The 26,871-nt window shown below is 46.9% G+C and overlaps 1 protein-coding gene across 15 annotated transcripts in view; it reads right to left on the bottom strand.

Moving 5' to 3' along the window:
* The window catches only part of CADPS (calcium dependent secretion activator), a 1,625,151-nt gene that overhangs the window by 1,029,997 nt on the left and 568,283 nt on the right, over positions 1-26,871 (bottom strand). For all 15 annotated transcript variants that reach the window (XM_085624714.1, XM_085624723.1, XM_085624709.1 and 12 more), the window contains exon 6: positions 5,448-5,569. In XM_085624714.1, coding sequence (XP_085480840.1) covers positions 5,448-5,569 — 122 coding nt within the window. The remainder of the gene's footprint in view (positions 1-5,447; positions 5,570-26,871) is intronic.

The raw sequence follows: 26,871 nt of genomic DNA, 5'->3' as shown, positions 1-26,871 counted from the left end.
TTGTCCACTTCCTTTCCTGTCAGGTCGGGTCTGATGACCTGGCACTGACCGACCAGCCCCGGGCCTGTATCCGGTGGCTGGACAGGAGGCTGGGGTAGGCTTTTCCATACCCAGTCCTCCTCTTCCTTGGGGCTCTGTACCCTCCCACCTGGAGCGGTACCCCCTTCTAGAACAGTCAGGGCACCTGTGGCAGGTGTCCTGCACCATTCGCCCACCAGTTCAGGGGTTCTATCCTGCAACTGGGATCCCAGGTCAGGGGGGACACCCCGGACCTGGCCCTCCAACCTAGGGTCTAAACCCTCCAGGTGAACCGGGGTCAGAGGCGAGGACTCCCTCCCTCTGCACCCCCTTCCAGAGTGCTGCACCCTCCCCACTGGAGTGGTACCCCTGGAAGCCAAACCGGTCAGGACACTGGTTACAGATGTCCTTCCCTCCAGGTCAGGCAGATCCTGAACCTGGCCTCCCAACCCAGGGACTAAACCCTGTAGTTGCACACCTGCCTGGCATGCCAGGACTTCTGGGGACTCACACAGTATCTCCCCGAGGGTGACACATGACTCATGTGTCTCGTGACAGTCTGCCTGGCGCAGATCTCCCGGCCCCTGTCCACCTGACAGTGCGCGAAGATCCCCCAGGACAGAAGTGGTGTCACCATGGTCACTCCTAGGGGACTCAGCCCTTCTGGCTGGTCCCTGACCCACTGGTTCTCCCACTGGGGAACACATCCCCCTCTCACCCCTCAGTCTGGACTTCTGCACCCTCCCAACTGGAGCGGTACCGCCAGACACCAGAACCACTGGAGCTCTGTTTACAGAGGCTCCAGGTTCTCCTGACACTAGGAGATCCTCCTCAAATGGCCTACTAGCACTGTCTAGGCCCCCAACCTGGTGTTCCCTTAAGGAACCCTCCAGGCCCTGAGACTGGGTTTCGGGCACCTTGGGACCCACAGTCCCACACTCACCCCTTCTCCACTGAGACAGGACGTGAGCCCCTACACCCCTCCCACTACACTGGGACCTAACTGGGCTACACTGAACCTCTTCCCCCTCACAGATCTGGAAGATATCCGGGCCACTCCTTTTGGGATCACTTCCCAATGCCTCTCCAGACCTTTTGACATCCAACCAAAGGTCTGCCTCCAACGCAAGCTCTCTGGAACCAGAGAACTCACACTCCACCGGGTGTTGGCATAGCTCTGGAAAACAGGGACTTAAAATATGCTCTCCAACAAATGAATCACACAGCCCCCCACAGTTGTTAACCAAGCTACCGTTTGCCTCACCCTCCAGTGCCTCACACAAGTACCCCACACCACTCTCCTGAGATTGGCAAGACAGTACCTGACTGTATCTGTCACACAACTCACACTCTTCTGGGCGGTCTTCACACTCACACACCAAGGTTTCTACCATGGGGGAACCCCTCTCCCTGTACCTCTCATCTAGGGTCAGTAGAGTGTCCCTCCCACCACTAGGAATATGGTCCCCTGTGCCAGTTCCCCAATCCACTTCAGGGACACTGCACTCCACTGGAACTACATCATAAACCTGAACCCCCTGGTGTATGTCAACCCCCTCCCTCAAGTTAGGTGCCACATCTCTGGGTGTTTGTACATTTCTCTCAGCACTAGAACTTACAATCTTACTGCCACCATCTGAGCTGGACTCCACCTCCAACTCAGCAAAGCTCACTTCTTGAGCTAACCATTCTTCTTCAGCTGAGACACTCATGGCCTCAAGCCTCTCGAGCTCCAAATCAAGCTCCCTCATCCTCAACTCATGGGCCAGAAGCAATTTCTTCTCCTCCAAGGCACGGGCATTCCTGCTCTCCTCCGCCGCCTTGTCTACTTCCGATTGCTTCATTTTCATTTTCATTATTTCCAATTCATGGTTTCTCACCCTTTGATTCTCCTCCAACTCCTCTGGAGTGAGCCCCCTACTGGAATGGGAGCTGCCAGCCCTTGAGACTGCTCTGCCCACGGGCAGATCTTGGGGAATAAAACCATTCTCTTCATCTGCATCATCTTCCTCTTGGGCCTCCCAACAGGCCTTCAAGAATCTTTGTAGCACATCCTTTCTAGATCCGCTTTTCACAGGGCAACCAAGGTCTTTGCAGAATTGCTTGAGCTCCTCAACTTTGTACGAATACAAATCCTCAATGGAAAACTCCAATTCTGCCCTCTCACTTGTTGCCACCTGAGACATGATGCTCTTGAAGAGTTACTCAAAAATAGAATCAAAAATAATACAGTATGTGGTTGTCTATTGGTCTGCACTCCTAGTGATGTACACCAATTACTGTGGGTCAAGTACAAATACAAGTTCAATCCTCACCGCTGACCACCAATGTTAGATCTGGGAGTCTCTAGTTGGCAGGGTAGGTACCACTGTCCAAGTAGGGACCCTTGCTTCTTGTCAGGGAAAGGGGGATACACTGTTAAGATAACCCCTGCTCACCCTCTAGGTAGCTTGGCCTGAGCAGTCTAGGCTATCAAAGGCAATGTGTAAAGTATTTGTACCAACACTCACAGTAACACAGTGAAAACACCACAGATTTACTCCACACCAGTTTTAGAAAAATAAGGTATCTTTACTAAAAACTTCACAAGACCAAATACTACAGACAAACCAACATATAATTCAAAAGGTTACATTAAAGATAGTTCAAGAGTTTGCAGAAAGTACTCCAGGATGTCAAAATCAGTGTCCTGCACAATGCGACTCTCAATGCACAAAATGCGACACTCTCGTGCCCAACAGTACCTGTAGTTGCGATAAGGTTCCCAAAAGCTATAACAAGGAAGCTTGCAAAGGTGATGCGATACTCCTGAGATCCTGGGGAGGCTTTGCAGCAGCCCTGCTTCACGCAGCAGAGGTGGATGCGCCGGCTCCGATCTGTAGGGGGAGGATGCAATGACTTTGGCCTTCGTTGCGTAGGTTTCTTGGGGGGAAGCTTCACGCACAGGTTCGATGCGACACTCTTCGATGTGGTGCGATGCGTGGCGCAGCGCTGCCTTCCGGCGCCGCAACTCTCGATGCGCCACGGAACGGGACTCTGCGTCGACGCACCCGATGTCTGGAGACTTTTCACGCACCGGCAGGGGTGCGGCTCGCAAACTGGTTCTGCGACAACCCTCGCAATGGCCGGAATCTTCACGCTTCGGGACGATGCTCGACGCACTCGGCGATGCGGGGACCCTGCGTGTTGCGATGGTGCCGCGATGAAATTTTCCTCGCACTCTCGTCTTGCGACACGCAATCGGATGATGCGTTGGGTACCAGTCACTCTTGTTCACGCTTCTGCTTCCCAGCTCCCAAACACAGCAAAACGACCTCCTGAGGCCCCAAGACTGGGCAAGCACTCCAAGGCAGGTCAGAACTCTCTCAGCAGAGTTCCAGGGGAGCTGGTGGTGAAGTCCTTTTGTTCCTGGGACTTCTTAACAGGGAGCCAGCTCTTCTCAGGCCCTTGGAGATCAGAATCAAAAGAAGGGGACACAGCAAAGTCCTTCCCCTCTCCTTGGCAGCAAAGCAAAACAGCAAGCAGGCAGTCTTCTCCTCTTCAGTTTCTTCCAGCTTTCTCCTTGGCAGAGGTTTCTTCTTAGTTCCAAAGTGATCTAAAGTTTTAGGTGTCTGGGGTCCTCTTCTTATACCCCTCCAAGTCTTTGTCTCTCTTTGTTCCAGTGGGGGGATTCCCCTGCTCAAACCGGTTCCTGGGTGTGCTCTGCTCTGGAGCACCTGGTTCCTTTCAGAGTGAGGGGCAGGGTCGTTAGACGCTCAGCAGGAGGTGGAGCCTTCTTTGTGCCAGCAGAGGCAGAGTCCTCAGCCTGGCCAGCAGGGGGTGGAGCCAGCTTTGTGTTTGGCAGGGACAGCCCTATTCAAACCCAGGGACTACTCCTCCCACCCATCTAAAGCAGATCTCCCTATTCACCCTGCTGCTGACTCATCCAGGCTCCTGGAGCCACCTGGCCCATCACATGACACCCTTCAGCCAACCAGCACACCGGCACACAGGAAGGTTAAACAGGAGAATAGCTACTTTCTAAAAAGTGCTATTCTCACACAGTGAATTTAAAAACCATCTTGCTAAAAAGATGTATAATTAAATTCTGAACACAGAGATACCAAACTTGGATTTTCTATCTTGCCCTTATGGGAAGATAGGCATGTAAACAGCCTTCCCCATTCTATCCTATGGGCAAGATAGCCTCTCAGCAGTGAAAAACGAAAATGGCTGTAATTCACTACCAGGGCATGTTACACACCTCAGTACATGCCCTACCTTTCAGATACACTGCACCCAGCCCAGGGGGGTACCTAGGGCCACCATAGGGATGCCTTACATGTACAGAAAGGGAAGGATAAGGCCTGGTCAGTGGGTGCACTAGCCAGGTCGACATGGCAGTCCTGGACTGCACATAGGCACTGCAAGCAGGCCTAAGACATCATTTTAGCGCTACTCCTGTGGGTGGCACAATCAGTGCTGCAGCCCACTAGTAGCATTTGAATCACCAGCCCTGGCACACGCAGTGCACTTTACTAGGGGCTAACAGGTGAAACAAATATACCAATCATGGATAACCAATCAATATCACAATTTATACAGAGAGCATATGCACTTTAGCACTGATCAGCAGTGGTAAAGTGCACAGAGTCTTATTGCCAACAACCACGGGTCAGAAAAAATAAAGGAGGAAGAAGCAAAAAGTTTGGGGATAACCCTGCAAAAAGGGCCGTTTCCAACAGTCATGATAATATCGACCTAACCACTACCGGCCAAAGTAAGTCTGGGTAACTAATTGGGAGTTAAGAATAACATACCTGCCAACTCACATGGTGCCACCGTGTGCCACACAATTTCAACTAACTTCACACAATTACCTGGGGAGGAGCCAAAATCTCATGGCGGCACGGAAAAGGAGCTCAAAACCTCTGAAAACAGCGGATTTCTAGCTCGTTTTTGGCGGCTGTAAGGAGCTGATATCTACCAAAAGGTGAGAAAACATCTCATTACATCGAAGACAGCCTTGATGGCCCTCTTTTTTTTTTTTTTTAGAGGGGGTGGGTGGCTTGGTGAGAGGTAGAGTGCTTCTTAGAGAGCACTTGGCACCAGGCCCCGCCCCTCCAAGGACCCGCCCCAAGTCACATGGTGAAGTGATTTTGAAAGTTGGCAGGTATGGAATAGTAAATATATATTTTTACTTTGATGGCTCTGTGATAGGTGATGTAGTGGGCATGATATTTGTGTGAGTTGATATTATTGAGGTCGACAATCTTGACCTAGATATAGTGACATACAATTGCGCTCTGTCAGTTTTGGCCAACGTGACACAAGGGAATTGAAATAAATTGTTCACGTCATCATTGCTTTTTAATTCAATTTCTAGTTCTTTGTCGATGAATGAAAGAACATAGAGAGGAGAGAAACATAAGTTCAAAAAAGGTGCTCACGTTGGTTTGGAAGCTTCTGCCTGATCGGTCTGCAGTTTTTCTCCTCCTTCCACCTCCATTGTGCAGTACACTATTCGGTTTGGTGCTAAGGACTTAAGACCTTGAACTTCCATGATAACCACCTAGAAAAAATGTATATGTTAATAATGCAACTCAAAATGGTCCCATCTTGGTACTACTTAAACAAAAGATTAGATTTCACTTACTTTGATTACTCTTTGAAAGCTTTCTCTAAACTCTTACTCTACTTTTGTAGTTCTTTGAATTTTGTACTGTACTTTATCATTTGCTTACTTTTTCTCTAATTTTCCTTTCTCTTTCTCCCTTTTCTTTTTCATGAACAATTAGATTCTATTTGTTCTATCCCATATACTCTGCTATATATTGTGGTTTGTAAATCAATTGTAACCTATCATTTATCTTTTTCTCAATAAAAAAATGTTAACTAATAAATGATCTTACCTTCACAATACATGGAATTGATAGAGAATGCTTTTGTGGCACTCCAGGGTAATGTAAGAGCAATCTTTACATTCTGCTCATATTCTTTAATATTCATAGAGAGATATTCAAAAAGGAAGTGTACTGTGCATGAATAAAATTACACTGAATACAGGGATAAATACACAGAAGTGAAAGCTTAAAAATATCCAAACAATTCAGAAGTTATCACAATCTGAAGAAAGTCTTTTGAATGAAACATGCCTTCACATAAGTGTTTGGTTTTACAGTCAGATCTTGAACAATGAGAATGGACAGAGTATTCTTACAGGGTTAACCTTTTTTTAAATGACGAGGGCCTGATTCACCAGTTATATTTTCTGAGATTAGTTATGACTTTTTCAAACTTAGGTGACTTAGGTGTAACTTATTAGCATGCTCATTGAATGAAAATATACTTCATGGATCAAGTCTGGGAGTAAGCATGTCTTACTTCTGGAAATTCATCAATTAAACACAATTAAACCTAGAATAAGAAAATAAAATACTTTTAGCATCAGGCCTACAGCAATTCAAATCTATGGCAGGTATTAATTGACAACAATTGTTGCTGGTATTATTACATGTAACCAGGCATGAGAGAATGTTGCATTATTCAACATAGCTATAGATGCCAAAACATCAAGAATCGGATGTAGGAAATCAGAGATATGATTTTTAGATGTTTGGTGTCTATTGTTCATTAAATTCTACTTCATTTTCATAAGCATCAGTAGATTTTTATTGTGTTGTGTTTCCTGATTTTTAACTGTTTTGGTACTGATAAATGCTTTACAGATTTCTGATAAGTGAAGCCAGTCTGCTGTGTGCTAGAGGTACCGAGGGTGCAGCTTAGGTTTAAATTAGTGAGACCTCACTTGACCCCTATACAGCATTGTGACATTATTTCCTCTACTCCAACTAATAATCTACTTTCTCACATTGGTGGTAGCAATGGGATTTGAAATCACACCTCCACAAAGCTTAACATTAGCTGTCTGAAACCAACTCCTGTATGGCTGGACGATGTCTTCTGGAACATTGTGACGGTCTTCCCCAGGCAAACAGCTGGGCGGTTTCGTTGAGGATGATAACAGCAGGAGGAATTGAGTAATATTACCTTTGGTGAAAACATATAAGCCCTCTGCCCACCGCCATTCCCTGCTCTGCCAAATGTTTTTCATTCCAACTTATGGCTATTCACCTCTCTTAGCTGCTACTTTTGCTGCACCCTCAGACAATTTTCTTGGTCCAAGGGTGCAGCACATATGGACATTAAAGTTCAAACAGGGTACTGTTAGGCTAATGTCAGGACTGTAGATATGTTGTGTAGCATATTCTGATGATACAGCTGTCTTTAGCTCCACTGAACAGGAACACCTGACCCACCTCTGACAAGTTATTCAGGCCTTGCAACAGGCAGTAGTGACTGTCGAGGCCAGCAAGTGCCTGTGGTGTACCTAGTCCACCTTTTGGTAGAGGACATGTACAGCCTTTTAAACCCAAGATCCAAACCACCATAGTTTGGGAACCTCCCAAAACAATGACTCAGGTCAGAGACTTCCTGGGTCTGGTTGGGTACTACAGGAGATTTGTGAAGACGTATGGCACCATAGTTGCACCCCTGATAAAACTCTACTCAAAGAAATAGACTAAGAAAGTCATTTGGAATGACATCTGTCAGGAGGTCTGTGCACATCATCTCTACTCAAAGCACCTGACTTTATCTGAGAGTTTGTATCCAAACAGAAACTTCAGAACAGGGTATTGGGACATTGAATGTTTTTACATTTCCTTACAATGAAAAATGCATCATACCCATTATTCCCTGTAGCAGTGCTGGCTGTGCCACATAAAACACTTAGTTATTTTATTACACCTAATAAAGCTAACTTCAGATTGGCCCTAACTAGGAAATTAATTTAAACACTCATTTTTATAGTTAAAGTTAATGCCAAATTAACATTTTGTCAATTTCAGAAGAAGGGACGTTAGAAAGTCAATTTATTTTCTGTCTAAAGCATCTGGTAGACTTTTCAGAGTTAATACCTAACTGTCACCTGGCAGCCTGCGTGCCCCCTTGCAAGGAGGTTTCGCATGCCTCCCAGAAAATGAAACAAAAGGGTCTAGTGTAACCTCCTCCTGACAGCATGGGCTGGGGGATGTGCCCACCAACTGCACATGCTTCAAAGGGGCATCCCCTCATACAAGCAGATGTAACTGCCACCTAGGCCTACCCTTTCAATTGTCCAGGTAGTTAGGATGGCACCAATTCCAGTAGGGGAAACATTTGTTTCAGAACTGGTTTGCCTGGGGAGTTTCTTTTTTCCCTGAACACACCCCAGGGGTGTCCCCACAGCTCTGCCCAAGGAAAGAAAGGGTCTGCCATGTTGGATTTTGGCAGAGCAGTGTAAAGTGGTACTGTTTTTACGTCAACAACCCAGGAAGTGATGCCTGGTCATGGTCGATTAATCCAGGCATGCATGGGGCTAGGCAAGCCACCAGGACACTAGTATAGAGCTTCAGGTCAATGTTGAGAAGAGAGATAGGCCGGTATGCCGCCCAGAATTTCTTGTCCTTGCCCGGCTTGTGGATGACCACAACATCTGCCTCGAGCATGGAGGTAGGAATTGCCACCAGGAAGCGAAAGAATTAAAGAGACACGTGAGAAGGGGGCGAGCGTGGGGCAGAACTGCTTGTAGAAGGTGGCAGTATAGCCTTCTGGGCCAGGGGATTTGGCCACTTTCAGACGCGAGATGGCAGAGATTACTTCTTCTGGACGGATCTCCCTATCAATGTGGTCCGCTTGCGCTGAGGACAAACTGGGGAGAGAGACCTGATCCAGGTATCTCTCGATGGCTGTCGGGTCTAAGTGCTGCGTATCATATAGCTGTGTGTAAAAGTCACGGAACGCCTCCTCTATTTCGGAGTACTCTGTATGTGTGCAGCCCACCCGGTCTGTGATCTCCTGTACCCCATTCTGTAGCCTGGTCTCCCTCAGTTTGTGCGCGAGTAACCTGCCGCACCTGTCCCCGCCAACATAGAAAGAGTGGTGCAGGCGAAGTGCAGCGTATTCAGCTTTGTCACGGTCTATGGCCGCTAACTGCACCCTAGCTGACTTCAATTGGCGCCAGATGCATGGTGCTCCGGTGCGTTGATGGATCAGTTCGAGTTCGCGCACTTGCTGGGTAACGTCTTCCCTCTTGCGTTTGCGTTCCGCGTTATCCACGGAGGATTGAGCGATGATAGTTCCCCTAACCACTGCCTTCAGAGCCTCCCACCTGGTGGAAATAGGGGTGTTGGCATACTCGTTGTGGGCTAGGTAGTCCTCGAGCGCACATTGGATCTGGGCGACGGTGTCCGTGCGTTGCAGGAGGGTGTCACGAAAACGCCACCAGCGAGTGGGAGATCAGACGGGGGCAAAGTCAAGGTGATTAATACCAGAGCGTGGTCCGATAAGGCAGCCACAAGGATGTCGGAGGAGGTTGTGATGTCTCTAATAGTCCTGGTCCCTAAAAAATATTCCAGCCTAGCACAGGTTTTGTGGGCACTGGAATAGTAAGAGTAATCTCTGGAAGTCTAGCAAGCCCAGTTCTTCCAGTCTAGCATTGCCGGCTCGGGAGAGTGCACCAACTTGACCAAAGCATTGCACTGACCTATCAAGCTCATTGTTGAATACAAGATTGCGGTCTTCCCCCAGAAGGAGCCTGCATTCGGCAGTGGCGGTGGCCTCGGTTAGTGCTTCATGAAGGAATCGCTCCTGTCCTTCATTAGGGGCATAAATGGACCCTATGATCAACGTGTGGCCCCCGATCAGGAGTTGGTATGTGAGAAGTCTACCTTTTATTTCAGCCTCTTTCTGCAGCACTTTACCCTTAAAAGTCCTAGATATCATGATCGCCACCCCTGCAGTCTTGGAAGTACCCGAGGAGAAAAATTGGGTCGGGAATGCCCGTGAGCGGAGTCTGTGACAGTCTTTAACCAGCAAGTGTGTTTCCTGTAGTAGGCAGACATCAGCCTCAGAGCTCTCCAGGAAAGCCAGGATCACCCGGCACTTGATGGGGTTATTAAGTCCCCTCACATTAAGTGTGAGGACTTTAAGGCTATGAGGAGGCATCAATAGTGGGGGGATATCCAGCGTGTGTATGCATGTGCGGCCTAGGGCAGGAGTAAATGCTCAGCCGGTCTGACCTAAAGGGGGCGAGGTGTAGGTATCGAAGTTCGGGGAGCAATTCCAGGCATTTCTGTGAGAGCGAGGTGAAGCACAGAAGGAAAGGAAGGAAATAGACAGCCCCACAGAGAAAGAAAAGGAACCCCTGCACAACCGGTGCCAACATAAAATAAGAACCAGGATCCTGGAAGATCAGGCAAAACATTTTTACAGGAATTATGTGACCAATCGTGGCCCCCATTCCCCCCCGGGGAGCCCAAGAAACAGAGGAACTAATAAAGAAGCAAACAGGGCCTAGGTCCATTACGAGGGCAATGTCTTAGCTAGAGTTCCAGGGAGGGCCTCCAAAGCGTCCTGTTGACCCCTCACGATTTCCTCGCGATCGGGATGGCCTCGGTGGTGAGGGCGGCGTCTGCGCTGCTGTTGCCTCCTTCAGGGCTGCGTGTCACCGGACCCTCTGTCCTGTGTGTCACTGCTGTCTTCCTCATCTGGCAAGTCAATCCCCACTATCTTGCTGGCCTCCGTGAGAGAGCGCAGTTGGTAGAGTTTGCCATCGTGGCGGAAGACAAGATAAAATGGGTGACCCCAGGAATATGCAATGTTGCGTTGGCATAGTGCAGCGGTGATGGGGCGATATGTCTAGCACTTTTTGAGGGTGAGGGCGGCAAGGTCTTGGTACAGAACTGGGGATTGATCTTGAAACGTGACGGGATGTTGTGTCCTGGCCTTCTGGAGGATCTCTTCTTTGGTGCTGGAGTCCTGGACACAGACCAGGATGTCTGCTGGCAGTGCGTTGTCAACCTGAGGGTGTCTCACACGATGTGCCCTGTCGAGCCGTAGTTCAGAGTCCAGTGGTCTGCCCAGGATGTGGTTAAATAGTTCCCGCACAAAGGTAAATATGTTGCCTGCCTCCACGTTGGATCTCACTCCCCGGATCCGTATATTGTGTCGCCGGGATCGGTTCTCTAAATTCTCCATATGGGACTGGAGGTCCACCTGCTGATCATGTATGTGGAGGAGTTCTTGTTGTAAGAAGGTAATCCCAGTGTCCCGCGTGTCGCTTTTGTCCTCTAGAGCCACCACTCAGTCCCCAACGTTATCCAGGTCTTTGTGGATGTCTTTGAGCTCCACTGTGTGATCCCTCTTCAGGTCGTCCCGGAGGTCCGAGAAGAGAGACTCCAGGAAGGCCCTGGTGACTGGTTCCTCCCCGGGGCCACCCACACATGGCGAGGCAGCATCACGCTGTTTGGCCGGGTCTGATGTTGCACCCCCCTGGGGACGCGCAAAGAGTTCCTGGAGGGACTTGCTTGTCTTCCCCTGGGTGGAAGACATGTTCTTGACCGTCTCTTGGGGAGGCGCAGTGCGTGGCAGGAGCAGCATGGTGTTGCGGCGCCCTCCTCCTGGCTCCAGGAGCAAGCGCTGAAATCCCACGGAGGTGTCCACGGATTCGGCCCCACCAGGCGGGAAAGGCGTAGGGTGGAGCGGTAATGCACGGCCCCCAGAAGTCACCCCGTTGCCCCACTTAGACCAAGGTAGATATGGGGGAGGCACCTCTAGGACACACGCTCCCAGGGTATACAACAATGGGGGTTACTCCTACCTCGGTAAGGTGGTGGCTTTGCAATAGGATCGTGAGGCAGGCCACACCATTAAACCAGTAGCGCAACAGGTGTATGCATGATTCCATCACCTGCCCAGCTCCGTTGTCCCAGGTCGTTGCAGACCACTGCAGTGCGAGCCAGGCCTGGGGGTGAAGGCTTCCCACCCAACTCCTCGGGTTGCGGTGCTTGAGTTGACGGCACCCACCCCAGCCTGAAACTCCGCCGTGAGTGAGTGTGGGCCCCAGGGCTACCCCGAGGCTCGCAGGGGAATGAACTGGAGACTCTGAGGCACTGGTAGGACCATGGCCGAAGGCAAAGTTGAAGGAGCAGGAGGGGGCCTCTCTCAATCCAGAGTCGCTCAGCGCCTGTCCAGGCAGAGGGCCGCCCCAACACTTGTGCTGTAGAGTACGTGAAAGGACCAGGGGGAGCCCAGTGCAGTGCACAAACTGTGAGATACGGGAGTGGCAAGGCCTCAATTTCTGCCCAGGGCGATCGTCATCAATCCCAGTTGGCTCACGTCGCGGGGGTCACTCTGCCATCGGCGGGGTCCAGACACCAGCACACACCCGCCGAGGTCCCCAGAGTCAGGTGAACCGTACAGGCATCAAACGCTTTCCGGGCAGTGTGCTGCAATGTCTGTGTGGCCGAGGGCTCCCAGGGGCCCACTAGACTGCCTCAAGTCACCTCCAGTTTCAGCGAGCTGCCTCCTCTGTGCTCCAGGTTCCACTATCGGCGGCTGTCTCCCCCGACGGTACCTCATGGCTCGCACCCTTGGAGCATTGCTAGTATACTCGTTCCTAGTCCAGGGGGCCCCAAAGTTCAGCGTGGGCCTACACTGCGCCCACGGTTGAGGGGGCGACGTATTTGGCCTTCTGCACCCCTATTGGGCACACAGGTGGGTGCGTCGGTGGGCCAGCAGCCGCGATGCGTAGATGAAGTTGCCAAGCTGCAGGGGACCGCAGTGATGCCTCCGTGTAGTCTCTAAATGTGGGTGCCGCCGATCCTCTCCTCTTGCCCAGGCTCTGCAATGGAGGTGTGGCAGTGTGATGTGGTGCGAGGGCTCCCCAGCCGGGGGGCGCCACAAGGCACACGGCTCGGCTCAGTCCGCCCTAAGCCGCCTCTCAGCCACGCAGGTTCGGAATAGGATCCGACTCCAGGCCAGGGCTTCGTCACCGGTCGTAGGCCCTGCGGCCGACTGCACGCGAGGTCTACCACCTCTCACCGCCATCAGAGAAGCACCCACAGGCAGGCGGGGGGTTGTTGATGCTTAGCTCAGTACTCCGGTCCGAGATCGGGCTAGATGCAAGCTAAAGAAGGCCCAGGCCGTGCTATCCCTCGGGCAGAGAGAGGAAGAAACACATCTCACCTTGCCGCCATCTTGGCCACACACCCCAAATCTACTCATTTGTAATGCACTAATCTGGTTATTCCACTTTGTTTACTTCACTCAGTCCTTAATCCTTGATTGTCTCCTCTAAGCCCTTTCTCTACTCTTGTGCCCCTTAGTCATTCACCCTACTCCTTCAGTCATTGCTCTATGACAGACAGAAGCTCAGATATCACTTGTGTTACACAACATACCATATTGTCTTCTGGCTCTTCCAACAGTCCTTAGAGATTGCCCCTCAAAGAAAATGTTCATAGTGCATAACTAGTCTCCTCCCAATCAGGCAATAGTCAACAGAACTGCCCTGCACCAGTCTACTTAACTGTGAACCACCACACCAGCTGCTTGCATAAAATGGGTACTACCTACAAGTTTATAACCCAAAAATATTAATCCCTAATCAATGCTTCACTCACTGAACCTCAGACTAGTGGAATAGTACCTGGCTCTGCCAGAACCTTAAATAAAAGTGGGTACTGGCGCGCTTACAAGGGATCATTTTGCTGTGGTGGTAGACAGTACATCAAAATCTTTGGGCAGTGACCACACAGACAGTGGTTGGTTACAGTAGTGGAAGTGTGCTCAAGCCGGTGGCAGAAATGGACAGTAGCATCTGAAGAAAAGTACTGAGAACCTACACCAACTTTTCTAAAATGTAAACACCTTCTTCACCATCAAAATTTTGCATTGGACTAGAAGGCGACCTGAGTAATTACCAGTGGTTAAGATTAATTCAAGTTTTCCATCCATCACTATTGTATATTTCAGTGTGACACACTAAGTGTTACATGAATACTCAGATGTGGACACTGTTCACACTTGGCCACTGGTACCAAGCTATAAGCTATACAATGACCGATGAGCCCTAATAAGAGTGAATCTGGTATTGAGTTGCTTATGTTCCGATTCAGGGAGGACCTGGCCTTGCTCTTCAGAGCAGACTGTTCTCTTTGGATAAGGGTCAAGACTGACTTTCATATGGATGGGTCCAAGTAGCTGAGATTAATTCAAGCCTTCCATCCATCACTTTTCTTGTATACTTCTTTTCTAGTATCTCTGCTATGCTTGCAGGATGTTAAAGAAAAATCACCCTTTGCAAGAGCTTTCTCACATTCCGGCTATCTTGGAAGCCACTGCTTTTATTTTTAGTTAAGCTATTATGAAAGCTGTTGACTGCAAGCAGCACATGGAGACACTCATTTTCCCACAGCAGGCATACAAAGTACAGATAAAATACATATACATACACTTGCAATGAGGAACCTCAGAGTTGGTAGAGAAAGCAAAAGATGATAAGGTATCACTGCTCAACTATTCTGAAGTATCTTTATTGACATCGGAAAGTTATCAGCTAGTGCCCCTTGATGCCACTATAAGTTTCAAAGAAATTAACACATACTCAAAAGAGAACTTGAGTATAATAAGACCTTATGGCTTCTCCATGTATTTGTCTGTGAAATACCTAAAACCTATGTTGAGGTATACTTCTGTGCTACATTCCAAAGTTTTTGCCTTCAACTTTCTATATTGCAAGACTGAAAATCGCATGTGTTTCACCTGTCAGCTTTGGGATGGTCTTCCCTCCAACGTTGTGTCTTCCTCCTATTTTTCTGACCTTGTTTTTGCTGGCATTAGGACTGTGCACTTTACCGCTGCTAACCAGTGCTAAAGTGCTTGTGCTCTCTCCTCTAAGCATGGTAATATTGGTTTGTCCCCCAAATGGCATAATTGATTTACTTATAAAACCCCAGTATGTGGCACTACAGTTGGAATGGACAAATACGAAGTAAATGGATACCATGATCTGTGCAGGAAAGACAGTGGCAATACCAATAAATGCAACATCAACGTATGCCATACCCTGTGCCCACATAACAATGTGAATACCCAAAAATGCAATTTCAATGTTTCCCACATGTATGCCATAATATATGCCCGCACAACACTGTTGATACCAGCAGTAACGATGTAAATGTATGCCAAAATCCATGCACAAATGACAATGTTTTTATCAGTAAAAACGTCAATGTACGCCATGAACTAGGCACGCATAACTATGTCAATATCAGTAAAGACAATATTGACACAATGACTACTGTACCCATAATGTTGAGAATGTCAATAAAAATTATACCAGTGACTGCCATATTATTTTCAGGAGTTCCAATGAACTCGTACCATTGCTGTCGGATTCACCCAAGGTGACCTCCGCATCAACCTCGAGTCAGGTAGGTCCTGCAACCCACACCTATTAAATGAAAGGTCACAACCCAAAGAAGAACGCGTGCCCAGGGAAAATCCAGATCGATCCCACAGGTAGATAGTTGCACCCTAAACAGGTCCGAGGAAATTGGCCCCAATAAAACACTTTTGGCCAAAGGCTTGCGTTCCCCAAAAATACCACAAAGCTAGATACCACATGTAGATAGGAACACTCGGCCAATCAGGACACAACATAAACATCACACGTAGTGATCATGCGCTCCTCATGCCGGACATCTGGACACATACACACTTGCCCACGCTAGCTCTCCCTGAGGTCGAGAGCCATCTGTGTCCTTATCCGATGCCCAAACTTGTTAAGTTATGACTGAGATGCTTTTTCAGGAATGCAGGAATTTCTTTATTGTACCTCACAAGATGTATATAATGTCAGCCAAAACTTTGTACACCAAGAGACTTTCCTCAGACGCATTCTGTTGAGACTCTCCCAGCAGCTGCATTTAATGAAATCAACTTGGTACTGTTTTGCCAAGCGCCTCTTTCTTTTTATTTCTTTAAGGTAAATTGATATCTACGCAATATTTTGGCAAGCCAGATAGGAGAGATTGGTTTATTGAGCCCGACTGCTGCCGAAGGACAAGGACCCCTTTGCGAACAGATTCGCACTTGTGCAAACAAGATACACCATAATTGATTAGAAGATCAGCTGGATCCACGGGGCGGAGGTCGCCATCACAAGGGTGAGAATACATCTGATCTTTAGCCTCATCATGTGGTGTTTGGCCAAACAGGACACGCGCGTAGATCATTTTTTTCCCTAGTCAGCCTTCTAGAGAAAGGTGAAGGTAGCTACAGTTTTTTTAGCTTGAACAGTTGGGCTTGCCACAACAATACACTAATGACCATTGTTGTGTTATATAGGGTTACATTTTAGCTTGAACAGTTGGGCATGGCACAGCAGTACATCACTGACCCTCGGTGTGTAATATAGGGTTAATTTTTATCTTGAACAGTTGGCCGTGACACAACAGTACACCCCGATCCCTAGTGTGTTATATAGAGCCAACACCTCAATCTTATTTTTTAGGCACATTGGTTTTCAAAGAGACTTCCAGGACTTCTCAACACTGGGAGGCTCTAGAAGAAGTGAAAAGATAGATTTTTATGCATGGATCACTGGCCGTCAGGCAGTCGGTACACACTATCCCTGGTTGTGAAATAGGGTGTAATTCGGAACTTTAGTAAATAGTCGGACTTTGGTGAAAGAAGGCACAGCTTGTGTCTAGCCACAGAGAGCTGATATTTGTCTGGTTATTCCTTTTTCTACACAAAGTACTGCTATCTTTGTCTGCGGAGCCGATAGTGACAGACCATCCGGCTCATTTAGCTCTGCTTAGTACATGGAGCATCCCCTCTCCTCGGGCTGTAGGCGCTAGGAGTGGGTTACATCTTTTTGGACAAAGCAATCATTTTTTCTGTCAACCTTTATCTCTCTTGGTCTCTGTTAGATTTGTCCATTTTATACATTTATTTATTTCGTGGTGCTGTTATATTTTCAACATGATGCATGTTTAAATGTTATGTCATGATAAGTAAGTTATGCTTAATGAAATAATAACCATTTTTTTCCATATCAGAATATAAAATTTGCTAGTTTACTGCTACAAATCAATTCATACTGCTCTGAACTAAAAATTGCATTCTGTTACAGGTTGTTACTATTTTATTACATTTGTCTTTGTTTATTGTTAAATGTCCTTTTTCCCGATGCATCAATTTTTATAGAGCTCGTAACCAGTAGATTGCTTTTGGTACCACCCTCTGTACACTGTTCCCCAAAATTAGAGTAAGATTTGTAATTATTTAAAGAATCTCGAGACAATCCAAATATGCAAAATCCTTAAAACAAGTTCCCCGCTCCACTATGGAGAATCCACTAAGCCACATGCAAGCGAAGTTCCCCAACCAGGCTTGGAGACTAGAGAGACACTGTCGCAAGTGGCATGATTATACCAAAGCCCACGCATTTTCCTGGCCTGAGGGGGGAACATTTGATACCAACATCATAGTAAAAAACCAAAACTTGCCATCAGGCCAGACATGTGGGCCAAGAAAGACATATGAAAATAGTCATGTTAAAACTATGGACCGATCGCAGGGTGATCTCGTCACACAACACGTACAACCCCAGATCTAGCACCATCAGGACGGAAGGCTCCAATTCCTCCGAAGATACAGTGAGGGCGAAAGCATAGGGTGGGGCCCATCAATACAGGGGAAATGCAGGGAGCGCACACCAAGAACCACCCAGGTACTTAAAGATGCATTCACCCTGCGGACAGTCCAGGACAACCCTGAGGAGGGCCTATTGGTCACAATGTCAATAAGTGAGGCACCATACCACTTCCTGGAGGATTCAGGGGCAGCAAGGTCATGCTTATGAGAAGGAGCAGCCCTCATCCTCCTGAACCTCTCAGCTTCATTTGACACCGTCTCCCACCCCACTCTCTGTGCAAGACAGACTTCTACCATTCAACTCAGAACCAACAGAGATCAGCTGCGAGTGCCTCAGGGATCCTCCCAGTGACCCACCCTCTTCAACATCTACATGGCCCCACTTGCAACCATTCTCAGAAGCCACAAACTCAACATCGTCTCCTACGCTGACAACACCCAGCCGATCCTCTCCCTCACAGACAAACCCACACGAGCAAATTCCCCTATGTGATGAAGGCAGTCGCCACTTGGATGAAGGACAGCTGCCTCAAGCTTAACTCAGACAATTCCAAAGTCCTCATCCTGGGCACCTCCCCCTCTACCTGGGACGACAGGTATCAAAATCCCCCCACAGACAATGCACAAAACCTCGGCATCATCCCAGACTCCTCACTATCAATGAACCGCCAAATCAATGCCACTTTGTCCTCCTGCTTCCACATGCTATGCCTCCTTCATACGATTTACAAGTGGATACCCACCAAGTCCAGCAAAATGGCCACCCATGCATCCATCAGCAGCAGACTCGACTACGGCAATGCACTTTACACCGGCACCACCCAGAAACTCCTAAAAATGCAAACCATCCAGAACACCTCCGCCAGATTCATTCTAAACATCCCACGCCGCAACCACATCACCGGCCCCCGTGGAGACCTTCACTGGCTTCAACAAGAGAATCACCTTCAAGCTTCTCACGCACGCCTACAAGGTTCTCCACAATTGCGGACCTACATACCTCAACCACGCATGTCTTTCTATACTCCCACCAGACATCTCTGCTCCACCCAACTTGCCCTGGCCATCATCCCACGGATCCGCAAGACTACAGCTGGCAGAAGATCTTTCTCCTACCTCGCTGCGAAAGATTGGAACTCCCTGCCTCAGCACCTGAGGCAATCACCATGACTGCAGCAATTCAAAAAGGACCACAAGACCTGGCTCTTCGCCTGAACTGCACACCCCCCAACCGGAGCCTTGAGACTCTCATGGGTGAGCAGTTGCGCTTTATAAGAACATTGATTGATTGATTGAGGTAACTGCCACCCGGGACCCACACAAAACAGCTTAAAAACAGCCCAAAGATTCTCAATCCTTCCAGAAGAAGGGCGTAACCCAGTATTTCAGCTTAATTTGAGAAAAACCTAATTCCATGCCACATGCAGAAACCCAAGGGACACGCACGTGTCAACAGAAACATTAGCCTAAAATTCAAACATCCACTTCCCCTCAGCGACCCATAGGAGAAGAGTACTGTCCCCATCGTAGCTCGGGGTGGGGGGGGACCCAAGATACATAGCGAATTAAAACAGTTTAAAACTCACCATTCCCCTAAAACCTTAGCACTTTCTTTGCACTACCCCATTAGGAAAGATGTGCCCACATTTCAACCATTAAGCGCATTAGTAAAATGTAAATGGGGGTTTTTCTCAAACAACTGCTTGACCATGTGTTTTTTCCAAGCTAACCTACAAACTGCAGCTCTTATCTTACAGGTCTGTGATCAAGCTGAAAGTGCACCAGCACTGCTACAGCCTGCCATTCCTTCAAGCAGAGCTTTCAAAAGCACTTCTAAGTAACATAGAGAACAAATTGACTTTTGCAACAACCCTTTGAGAGACATTTTTTGCATTGCATCAAGACAAGACACCTCTGGACGCCCAGGCGACACCTCACCTGAAGATGGCCCTACAGCATGTAAATGTTTTTTAAGTTACGTACTTTTGTATCTCTGTACACAATCTATTTATCCGGGGTACTTATTCAGGAATGTAGAAATTACTTTATTGTACCTCACAAGATATACATAATGTAAGCCAAAACTATGTACACTGACTTTCCTCAGACGCATTCTGTTGAGACTCTCCCGAAGCTGCATTTAATCAAACCAACTTGTTCCTGTTTTGCCAGATGCCTTTTGTCTTTTCATTTCTTTAAGGTAAATTCATATACAAGCAACACTATCTGTGCCTGAGGCCTATAAATTAAATGCTTCTAGTAGGTCTTCGAAAAAGAACAATTGATGGACAGAATGCAGAACAATGTCATACTTTCACCCCAGTACAGAGATCAGGGCCTAAATCCATTGTTTTTTTGCTCACCATGCCATTCCAGTTTGGACCGAGCCATATGCAAATCAGTCTTGATCCTGCCTCCAATAAGAACAGTCCAGACCGAACTGCCAGGCCAGGTCCTCCCTGGACTAGAAACAAGCATCCTAGGACCGGTTTCGGGCTTTCACCCCTCATCAGCCAGGATAGCTTGACTCCAGTGGCATGGAGAGCACGGGACCCATGTCTGGGCATACCCGTCCGACTCGAGGTGACAAATGCAAAAAGAACAATTGATGGACAGAATGAAGAACAATGTCATACATTCACCCCAGTACAGAGATCTGGGCCTAAATCGATTGTTTGTTTACTCACCATGCCGTTCCAGTTTGGACTCAGCTATTTGCAAATCAGTCTTGACCCTGCGCCCAATGGGAACAGTCCAGACCGAACTGCCAGGCCAGGTCCTCCCTGGACTGGAAACAAGCATCTAGTAGGTCTGCAGCACTGATTGTGCCACAAACGTAAGTAGCCCTTTAAAAATATCTCAGGACTGCCACTGCAGAGCCTCTGTTTACACTTACAACCTGGCAAAATATACCTTTTGCCAGGCCCAAACCTTCCATTTCTATACATATAAGTCATCCCTACGGGAGGCCCTGGACAGCCCAGAGGGTAAGGTGCAGTGTATTTGAAAGGTAGGACATGTACTTTTAAGTTCGACAGGCCATAGAAGTGAAAAAATCTTACATTTGTTTTTCATTACTGCCAAGCCTATCTCTCCCATAGAATAACATTGGAGTTGCCTTGTTACATTTTATAAGTGTAACTTCCAAATGGGAAGATATAACTAGTTCATGTTTGGTGTCTCTGGAATCACAATTTAAAATCCTAACTTCTGATGAGGTTGGGTTTTAAATTGCAAATTCTGAAAATGCCATTTTTAGAAAGTTTTCATTTTCTGGCCTTATCTAGTTAGTGCCTGAATCCTATCTCAGGTCACATGACTGGGTGCAGCTGACAGTTGGACAGTGTATATTCCATCCTAGAAAGCCACACACAATAGAAAGCTGAGGTGTGCCTGGATGGGCCATCACTGGCAGGATGGGAGGGAGGAGCTGGGCACAATCCCACTTAAAACTGAATGGTTGTGTCCTGACTCCACACAAAGGGCTGCATACCACCTATAGTTAGTCTGGAGCCAGGGAAGGCAGGAAGCCTGGGGACTTCAAAGGGAACCATCTAGAATCTTCTCCCCCAGTTCAAAGGCACAACTGGGTATAAATATTAGACCTCAGACACCAACTATTCAGTAAACTTCTGGACCTGTGGATACTCTGCCAGCAAGAAGGACTGCTGTGGTGCTGACGGACTGCCACTCTGCTGTACTGCTGCTTTGCTGTACTGACTTGGCTGTCCTCCTGATCCGAAACCTTAGGGACAGAACAGGCTTCCAACAACCTTGCATCTGCATCTGGACTCTACCATCTGTGAGTCTACACTGCCAAGGTGTGCTAGCCCAGTGCTGGGCCCTTGGAAGAGGGCTTAAGGTGCTTTGCCAGCCTCTGTGGATCCAGCAGAACCGAGGCATCTCCTCTGCTGCACTGTGCAACTCCGAGCAGAACCTAGCATCTCCACTACTACGTGGCTGGACCCGTCGCAAAGACTCACATCGCCACCAAGCCCGCATCGCCTTCAGAACCACCACTTCTCTATGCCTCCTCAGTGCAAACCTCGCATCTCTTGTCAACGGCAGCCTCTACGCCAATGACAGACTCTGCATTGTTGCCACACAGCTCTTCGGAACCGATGCAATGCCCTGCCTGCGCACCGCACCCCAGATGACTGACTTTACATCACAAGGCCTGTCGATGGTATCCTCAACTTTGACGCAACAGGACATCCCACCACAACCTCAGCAAATCTCATAACTGACACATCACTATAGCTGCGCGACACATCTCCGACAGAGATCCACACAACACTCCGCAACCCAGGATTTAAGCTACTCTTTTAAGCGGGCCTAACTGGGTCCCTGTAGCCAGCTCTGTGACTTTGTCCCAGTGCAGCATGACCAGATATCCACAGTTGGCGCTTTATGCCTTTTGGCACTATTTTCTCTAAAAACGTTAAGATTCAATATCTCCAGTTCTACAAACTGGATTTTTGTCTTTTTTGGTCTTGCTTTATTTTTTATAAGTCACTCTATGTTTCTAATCATGTACACTCCTTTGGTTGTGTGTTGTCACTGTGTTACTGTTTGAAGTGTTGCACAAATACTTTACACATTGCCTCTAAGTTAATCCTGACTGTTCTGTGCCAAGCTACCAGAGGGTTGAGCAAAGGTTAACTTGGGGTTTTGTTGTGCCTTTCCATGACAAGGATTGTGGTTGCTGCTTGACCAGGGCTCACACCCCATTCAACCAACAACCCATTTTCTTACAATATGAATGCTTCTAGCTGTGAAAGTGCAACCGTAGACTGTAGTGTAAGGCATTTCATGAAAAAAATCCTTCCCTCGTTGCTGAGGTGATTGCAGGAAGTAAGTTCATAAACATGTATAAGGTATCAGTTTATACCATTGTTATATGTCTCTGCATGTAAAAGTGTCTTCCTCATGAATAAAAAGATGTGAAGAAAATAGCTCTCATTATAAAAAATAAGCCAATTGCATTTTTACTACTACATATGGATAATTTAGACACCACTCGTGAAATTCAATGGAGTAGCAAGATTCTTACGAAAGGCATAATGGTGCTACTTTACAGTGACATCAGTGTTTGAGTTCAGGAGAAGAGTTATTGGTTTAGTTTGACATTATGTATATGAAACATTGTTCTTGAAGGAAAGGTTACTGGTTTAAGGGGTTGAATCCCTACTCAAGCAGCAACCCCAATTCCTGTCAGGGTAAAACACAAGCAAAGCCCATATTAACTTGTGCTCAACCCTCTGGTAGACTGGCACCAAAGCAGTCAGGCTTAACCTAGAGACAATGGGTAAGGTAATTATGGAGCACTTCAAATTCCATTCCAGGCACCAGAAGTTCACATTCTCTGTACCCTTAGCACAACTTCCCGGTCCCTAGCTCATCTCCAGTACTGTTTGTGTACAACTGTAAAATGTGGGAGGCCATGCTCTTTGCAAAGGGATATGAAAGCTGCGGAATTGAGGGCGGGTAAATATACCAACATTACCCGTATTTGAAATAATAAATTAGTGATTCCAAATTCTAGTAGGTAATTAATTTCTCTATTGAGTCGGACTGTGAGTTGGGGAGGGAATATGGCTAATAATATTTATTTATACTACGTCAAAGCTCTAACAACAGCCTGATCAGGCAGTCCCACTATAGGTAATCCAGCTGACTTTCTGAAAGTATTGCTTGGCTTCATTTTGTACCATGACACAGCTATCACTTTCTTTCTCCAGCTGTGTAAGAGTGCAAACCAAGAACAGCTCAACCAGTGATACATCTGAGAGGAAAAAATGTATATGTCAAAACAAAAGTGTCATCAAATATTAACAAAGTGTTAACTATACACCACACTAGTGAGAAACAGGAAAAAATAGTATCAAAACATAAAATGCTCATGCTGAAAATTGTTTGTGGGTTGTGATGTTCTCAAAACAGTACAAGACACTTCTTCAGTCCAAGGAGTTTGATTACTTCTCAGATAGAAGCTGGTTGGTTGTTGACTTCCTATGATGAACCTCAGAAACCAGAAGTATTTTCCCTTTAATGTTAAGTATACTAATTGATAGGGCTTGGGCATTAAAGCAGTACCACTTCAATAATGGTTTGGATGTATCTTTATAGTGTGTATTGGTAGGGATTTGTATGTGATGGTAAACGGTTGACATGTGCTAGTAAAATAGGCATGTATTGTGTTTTGCATTACATCAGCAGGAAATACAACCAGGTGATAAAGACATGAACACTGATTGTGTTTTCATTCAAACATATCAGCACAAACCTTTTCACAGGGCTCCAAGTGTAGTAGGTCTATCTTCAGTAAGGCCCCATAGCATTGTGTTAGATTAGCTCTTGGCATCTTTTGTTTCCTTTTTCAATTTTTATTTATTGATCAATAGTCAATGAGGTGTCCTCCTTTAATTTAAACATTTAGGGCTGCTCAATGTTCACTGAGGTAATATCTTGACATTATGCAGTGTCACTTTAATTAAAGCTCCTCACAGGAAGGCAGACATATTAGTTGGGGTTGACTTAGAATGCTGCAGAACTTAGTGCTTTCACTGCAGTCAGCTCCTCCCCCTCATAGTAGATGTTACTTACACGGTACACCTTAATGGCAGTGCTCAGAGTGCATTAGAACAAGCATTGTTGGGCCATTTTGGAGTACTGCCACAACATAATATTTAATAAGACTTGCTATTACTGATTGGAAGAAATACCAAATAATCTGTACTTTCTTTTTTAGTTTTAATATGTTATTAATATTTGTAAAGCCCATGCATACTAGAGTTTGACAGCTTTGCAGAAGGCAATCACATAACTGACTACAGACAATCTACAAAGTGGAAGTGCACTTTACTGATTAAAAAAAGGGTTTTCAGATTTGCCTCGAAAACCGTAAGAGAAAACAAAGTTCAAATTTCAATCTAAACATATTACATTTGGCAACTGAAATAGGGAAGGCTGAGTCTCTGCTGCGTAATTTTATTATTTTGCATAAGAGTAACAGTGGTTATAGCCGTCACAATGTGTAGGCATGCCTCCAAATACACGCTATAGAAACATATCACAGCAGTCTCATTCTGATATATGCATTTTCGCTGCCAATCGCCTTCAGACAAATACAAAGCTGAGTCAATCGAATTAGGATGATGTAGGGGTAGGCACAGCCAATGGGGTACATGTCCAACTGCATACATAATCACAGTAGCAAATGTACACTATGCAGTAGCACGTAAAAAAAATTGAGAAGTTAAAAGAAAGAAAGTAATCAGAAACTAAGTGTTGCATGCTAGGGTGTCTAGTACTGTACAGAATATATTCCCGGTAAGGGAGAGTAGGGTCTCTGTGCCTGGGTAGTAAATAACCCATGGGGAGGGAATTGGAGAACCGGATACTGGGTGAGCAGAGCGGGGATTAATTTCCAACCGAAAGGGATCCTATTTTGTCTTTGCTATCCCCTTCAGTCCACATGAAGTCCATCGTAGGGCAGTCACGCAATTTGGGGCTCCGTTCCTATGCATGTTCCAAGGGTCTAAGGTCTCGCAAAGCCTCCCTCCGGAGGGCCAACTCCTGTCAGTCCACCCACTTCAAAACCTCATAACTCCATCGCTGAAGAGCCGATCCTCAGGGGTCTTTCCAGATGATCGCAACAAGGTGACGGGTAAGTATTAATTCCAGGTCAATAGCTTAAACTGTTATTGCTTTCGCTTTGGGCTAGGGAAAAGGCCTAGCAAATAATAGGCCAGTATTTTCACAATGCTGGAAGAGGGCAGGGCACTCCCAAACCATGTAACATAAATCCACATCTACTACTACTTTACATATAGGGCACTCACTTTGCGCCCCTGGGAACATCAGATTAATTCTCTTAGGTGTAAGGTAGGCTGTATGTAGGAAATAGCCTTTCATGAGCTTGAACTGAGCATTCCTTGATGTTCAGGGGGTGCATTCCAATATAGTGGTTCAATCCCTGACTGAAAGATGCATTTCAGTGGCCCACCTGTCTTGGAGGGCTTCCAAGTTCCCCTTGGCTTATCAAAGAAGCACTCAATATTAAGTTAATGGCTTTGATTGTACTAGGCATGGTACAGATGATCTGTAGAGCATCCTGGGTCAGCGGCTTGTCTATCCCCATCACCTAACACACCTGGACTGCAGCCCTTATAGCCCCATAGGTTAACAATTGATAGGGCAAGGGAGCTGAAATGCATCAAGTAGAGCCTGGAAAGGTCTGAATGTGTAACTCTCAAAGAGATCACTAAGAGTTGCAAGACCACCCAAACACAATTCTACAGCCCCCTCCTATCATGCCCAGGCTTAATATAGAGATCGCCACTAACGGGAGGCCCTTAGCGAATGGGTATTTAGCATGTGCTCTCTGTTGTGCCCTGTACAAGGCATAATTAAATGTGTCATTTCAGGATATTAGGTGGGACACCGTGTATTTTATGTGACTGGTTAAGGATTATCTGCAACCATGTTGTGTGCATGTGGATGCCTATATTGTCCTCACAAGGAGGACTCCAACTTGCTACTCTCTATTTCATCACCGTTATCAGTTGTGCTGTCAAACCATATAGCTCAAAATCGGGGTCCGCCAGGCTGCCCTCTGTTGTAGTCTGAAGTTTGTAGACTGAATTTTGGTCATGGAAATTCTCTTGCACCGCATATCCCCGGGCAGGCCCAATATTAAGTTGTTTATTACCTGAAATATGTGACGGGTCACCCGAATCGGAAGCATTGAGAAAAAATACAGTAATCAGGCCTGCATCACCATCTTGGCCAGTGCAGCATGACACATAACTGAAAGTGAAAGTGAATGCCAAAAAGGCTACAGTATGACGAAGGTAAGCTATCGTCACTCGTATCTTACCTTCTAGTAATTGAGCTTCCGTACAATAAATCTGAACTCCTAAATAGTGGATGGTATGGGGTATCCAAAACAAATTTTGGGCTATGTCTAGTTGGGGTGTTTCACATTCTGGCTTGCGAATGGGTTTACATGTGATTTAGTACAATTTACCCCCAGTCCTGACACATCGCTAAACTCTGTGAGCGCTTCTACTGCATCCTCCACGTGCAAGGGCTCCCAATGCAGATAAAGCTACAGGTCATATGCATACAAGGAAATATAGAGTGTTCTAGCATCTATATGAAGACCCCAATATGTGTGACCCTGTCAGAGCATGAGGACGAGTGGTTCACTTGAACTTAGAATAAAATTAAATTGGCAATCCATCTGTTCCAGAGTCTTACCCACTGCCAGGAATTTAATAGCACCTCGCACCTCCTGTACCTGAAGTCCCTCTCCAGGGTCGT

This window comes from Triturus cristatus, chromosome 9 (assembly GCF_964204655.1).
Source record: "Triturus cristatus chromosome 9, aTriCri1.1, whole genome shotgun sequence".
NCBI lineage: Eukaryota > Metazoa > Chordata > Amphibia > Caudata > Salamandridae > Triturus > Triturus cristatus.
The sequence above is the reverse complement of the archived record's forward strand: the minus strand, read 5'-3'. Positions and strand labels throughout refer to the sequence as shown.